Source organism: Triticum dicoccoides, chromosome 5B (genome assembly GCF_002162155.2).
Source record: "Triticum dicoccoides isolate Atlit2015 ecotype Zavitan chromosome 5B, WEW_v2.0, whole genome shotgun sequence".
In the NCBI taxonomy this organism is placed as follows: domain Eukaryota; kingdom Viridiplantae; phylum Streptophyta; class Magnoliopsida; order Poales; family Poaceae; genus Triticum; species Triticum dicoccoides.
In genome coordinates, this window is record NC_041389.1 from 480,758,633 (window position 1) to 480,763,794 (window position 5,162).

Below are 5,162 nucleotides of genomic sequence, written 5' to 3' on the forward strand. Positions count from 1 at the left end.
ACAAAGATGCTCTACAGGTATCTCCGAAGGTGTTTGTTGAGTTGGCATAGATCGAGATTAGGGTTTGTGACTCCAAGTATCGGAAAGGTATCTCTGGGCCCTCTGGGTAATACACATCATAAGCTTGCAAGCAAATGACTAAGGAGTTGGTCGCGAGGTGATGTATTACGGAACAAGTAAAGAGACTTGCTGGTAACGAGATTGAACTAGGTATGAAGATACCTACGATCGAATCTCGGGTAAGTAACATACCGATGGACAAAGGGAATTACGTATGTTGTCATAACGGTTCAACCGATAAAGATCTTCGTAGAATATGTAGGAGCCAATATGGTCATCCAGGTTCTGATATTGATTATTGGCTGGAGAGGTATCTCGGTCATGTCTACATAGTTCTCAAACCCATAGAGTCCGCACGCTTAACATTCGATGACGATATAGTATTATATGAGTTATGTGATTTGGTGACCGAATGTTGTTCGGAATCCCGGATGAGATCACGGACATGACAAGGAGTCTCTAAATGGTCGAGAGGTAAAGATCGATATATAGTACGATGGTATTCGGACATCAGAAGTGTTCCGGAGGGTACCGAGTACTTATCGGGTCACAGGAAAGGAGTTTCGGGCACCCCCGGCAAAGATATTGGTCTTATGGGCCAAGTGAGGGAACACACCAGGCCACAAGGGGCTGGTGCGCCCCTATACAAGCTATCCCTATGAGGAGGAGAAGGAAAGAGGGGAGGGCAAGGAAAGTGTGGAGTAGGACTCCCCCTTCCTCCCCCCCCCCCTGTTTATACAAGGAAAGGGGGCTAGGGCAAGGCAGGAGCCCTAGGGGCTGGCGGCCAGCCCTAGGGCGCGCCTGGCTGCCTCCCCTCCCCTTCCACCTATATATATGTGGAGAGGGGGCTCCACACAAGAAGACACAACATTGTCTTAGCCGTGTGCGGTGCCCCCATCCACTGTTTACTCCCTCGGTCATATTTTCGTAGTGCTTAGGCGAAGTCCTGCGGAGATCACATCACCATCACCATCACCACGCCGTCGTGCTGACGGAACTCGTCTACTACCTCACCGTCTTGCTGGATCAAGAAGGCGGAGGACGTCACCAAGCTGAACGTGTGCAAAACCCGGAGGTGCCGTGCGTTCGGTACTAGATCGGTTGGAGCGCGAAGAAAGTTCGAGTACATCAACAGCGTTGTGAAACACTTCCGCTTATGGTCTACGAGGGTACGTAGACACACTCTCCCCTCTCGTAGCTATGCATCTTCATGGATAGATCACTACGTGTGCGTAGAATTTTTTTTGTTTTCCATGCAACGTTTCCCAACAGTCCACAAGGGGCATAAGACCAACAATTTTAGGTCGTGTGGTTCCCACAGGGAGACCCAAATAAGTGAAGGTCATCACCCCTAGCTGACACCCAAAACCTGCAGCAAGAGAAAGACCTCCAACTCATTTACATTGATTGGGAGCATGGAGGATTAGGATCATGGGGGGTTAGCTGGTCCCATTAGTGCATTGTGATTCACTAGGTTTAGACCTTGAGTCCGCAGTGTCAATGCAACCCAAACCAAGTAACGAAGCTGTCAAGCTACATCTACAGAGAAGTAGTTATCTCTTAGGCCTCCACAGCATATATAAATAAAAATATAAGCATGATATATTGCGCAACTCCTAAATCCTAATCAAACAAAATATGCATAATTATGAGACTGAATGCAGCATCAGGGAGATACAAAACACAATGCCCCTTTTTGGAAAATGACAATGAATGCCAGGCACAAAAAAGTGTGGCATCGCGAAGAACACAGATTTACATGGTGGCACGCCAGAAAAGAATAGCATTAGAGTTCATAAGATATATCTTCTACTAATTGAACAAAAGGCTAAAAGCCTAAGCTGGTGTTCCTGCGCACCATGGTTCACCAAATCTCAGGGTACCATGAGTTTGTGACAGTTTCATCCATGTAAACCAAGAGGACAATCAGATTACCACACAACCTTCTGTTTCAAGGGTTACATCCATGTTTACCCAAATTGCACTTGGATAACGTAGCAGACAGTAGAAACCCCATTGTCACTGACTCATGCATCATAGAAGCTTCCTGCAAGCTGATATTGAACAAAAAGGTTTCGAGGCCTCCAAAGTCACCGGTTAGTAGTCACCACCCTGGATCATAAGAATAACAGAACTATCAGCAAGATTACACTGGATTACATAAAGGGTGCAGACAATTACAAAGGGGAACATGTTAATACAGAAACCGGCGCATTACTATAACCACAAAGATCAAGAACGTATGTATGGTGTCACGGTTCAAACCATACCCTAGGAAATGAGCAACGTCGATCGATCGTACTCATACCGCACACAAGATCATGTAATTGCCCAGTAACAGTATGCTCATCTGTCCGATCTACACATATAAGTTAGTGACCCAGCCTTGGACTAAAATGTGCAGCTAAATAATCCCAGTGACAGTAATGAACACCCTAAACGCCTGCAGATTCATCAGTACAATTTCCAGTGAATCACAATAGTAAGCAGCAAGGTAAAAAAAAACTGTTTGGTTTATCCAAACAGTATGCATGGCACTAGTTTGAATTGAACCGCAGAGGAAATCCATACGCTGATGGCATGTAAATTTCTGACACCAAGTCTGCTGCTACGAAAATTTACAATGCCAGATAATATATGAAAGTGATTTTTACGACGCTAGATAATATATGCAAGTGAGTTTCATCTGCAACATGTTCTAGCCATCTGGTCATCAGAGAATGCAGCGAGTATTCTACAAAACACAACACATTTGAACCATCAAGCAACTATCTCTTGGAGTGCTGCAATCTAAGAAGGTCGACTTCTGCTAGAAATTATCCCAGGACCATTCATGAAGATATGGGTATTCTGTACATTATCAATTTAAGGAGTAAGCACAGTACTATCAAAGAAGGCTGAAATTCAGTGTGCATCGCGGAGGATATGTTTAATATTATATTTACCAGCATTTCTCATGGAAATTTTGAAAGTGAGGACAAACTACTTGTAGAAAGACCATTGCAGATAGTCAAGTACTCTACAATCACAAAATGAACTAACTATTTTACATGATACTGTATCACCGTGGAGAATTTCAGGCATACTGCACATCATGTTACACAATTATGCCTTATGCTAAACTGTCGTAGGGAAAAGTGCAATCCCCTTTTTTATAACCTGAAAGTTAGGTGCTTTAACTATGTAACAGAGGGATTTCATAGATAGTTGCACAAGGTAGCATCTGCACTCTTAGTGATAGCTCTACTCTCTGTATATACGATTGATAAGAACTACAGGGTATATACTTCATAGTTCGGTTTCAAGACGGCAGTCAACTTACTCATCCGGAAAGAGATTGATAAGAATTACTCACGCGGATCCCATGCCATCATCTGGAGTCGAGAAAATAAGCAAAAACGGGGTGACCAAATGTCATGCCATCTTCTTCGGCCGCCAGATATTCCAGCTTCTTGGTGTTCATGTCGTAGGAGAAGTTGCCAAAGCCCATGGTGTTGATGAACACCCTGCCGGTTCGCCCCCGGTCGACGTCGCCTAGCCACAGCCTGAAGTGGCGCACCACGGGGTCCTTGGGCAGGTACGGCACCGAGTCGAGCACCTCCTCCATGGCTATGCGTCTCTCCAGCACCCAGCCGTTGTCCCCATGGCCACGCACGCACAGCTGTAGACCATGCTCCTCCAGCGACGCGACGCACAGCCGTCCGTCCTCGGGCATCTCTCCGATGCGGTACTTGTGGGGTCCGTCGAGGCCCCCCCACATGAACTCCGGCGCCCGGAGGAAGGAGAACTCCATGGTGGCGGCGTCGAGCGCGAGCACGGCGGGGCTGTTGAGGATGTGCCAGTACATGCCCCCCGCGGCGTGCACGCACATGCGCTCGAACCTCATGGCGTCGAAGTCCACGGTGACCCCGCGCGACCGCGCCAGCGCGGTCCAGCGGCACCAGCCGTCGCGGAAGGACGCGACCCAGGCGCGCGGGCGGTCCACGTCGAGGGCGACGCAGAGGAGCTCGAACCGGAGCCCGCCCTCGGGGTCCGCGGGGGCGGCGCGCGAGAGGAGCGCGGCGCCGACGATCTCGCCGCCGTTCCGGAAGGAGATGGGCGGCGGGGGAAGCGGCGCGTGGCGGCGCGAGACGGGGTCGCAGACGAGGAAGCCGCGGGTGTCGAACTGGGGCTTCCGGCGGAGGAGCAGCAGGCCGCGGTGGGAGTCGTAGAGGGTGTAGTCAAAGATGTCGGGGAGGAAGTCGAGAGAGAGGCGCGGGGAGGAGGCGGTGAGGGGCTGGAAAGCCGGCGCGGCGGCAGGCGGTAGCTCGAAGGCCTGCGGGTCCTGCGGGCACATGGGGTGGTAGAAGTGGCCGAGGAGGGTGGGAGAGGCGCGCGAGTGGGAGAGGAGGCGACGCGAGACACGGCAGGCGAGGGCGGCGCGGCGGATGGCGGTCATCGCGGCCATCGCCGGCCAGGTGAGGCCGGATTGGGGTTTTGGGGCGTCTGCGTTGCGCTGCGCGCAGCAGAGCAAACAGAGGATTCACACGCCGTCGGGTTCGGTTGTGTGAAGCGACCAATTTTACAGAAAACATAACAACAATAACAATATGTAATCTATATTATTAAATGTATCATGAAATTAATTTTCATACTATATAACTTTAATACTACCTCCGTCTCATAACGTAAGATGTTTTTTGATTTAAAAAACATCTTCTTGCGCAAAAATAAAGTGTTAAAAACGTCTTATAGTATGAAATTGGTATGAACCAGATCTCTACCAGGGCGTGGTCTCAGGTTGTAGGGATGAAAGAAGAGATGGCGTGGAGGAAGGCGTGGTCGCCGGCACTGGGTGCCGTTGTTGCTTGCGCGCGCGCGAGAGAGAAAGAGAGAGCAGGGCGGCGGCTAGGGTTAGGTCTCCCGGCTCCCTAAGGAAGCCGAGCAAATATGATTGTTTCTTGCTTCATTAGATTAATACATCTCTGTTGGAAATATGCCCTAGAGGCAATAATAAAAGGATTATTATTATATTTTTTTGTTCATGATAGTTGTCTTTTATTCATGCTATAATTGTATTATCCGGAAATCGTAATACACGTGTGAATACTTAGACCACAACA

At 48.9% G+C, this 5,162-nt stretch overlaps 1 protein-coding gene across 1 annotated transcript; it reads right to left on the reverse strand.

Moving 5' to 3' along the window:
- Positions 1 to 1,783: 1,783 nt before the first annotated feature.
- Positions 1,784 to 4,537, reverse strand: LOC119305832. The gene is made up of 2 exons (XM_037582244.1): positions 3,416 to 4,537; positions 1,784 to 2,172 (listed from the first exon to the last, which is right to left on the reverse strand). Exon 1 carries the CDS (start codon positions 4,505 to 4,507, stop codon positions 3,431 to 3,433), a length of 1,077 nt encoding a protein of 358 aa, XP_037438141.1. The 5' UTR covers positions 4,508 to 4,537; the 3' UTR covers positions 1,784 to 2,172; positions 3,416 to 3,430.
- Between the last annotated feature and the right edge of the window lie 625 nt (positions 4,538 to 5,162).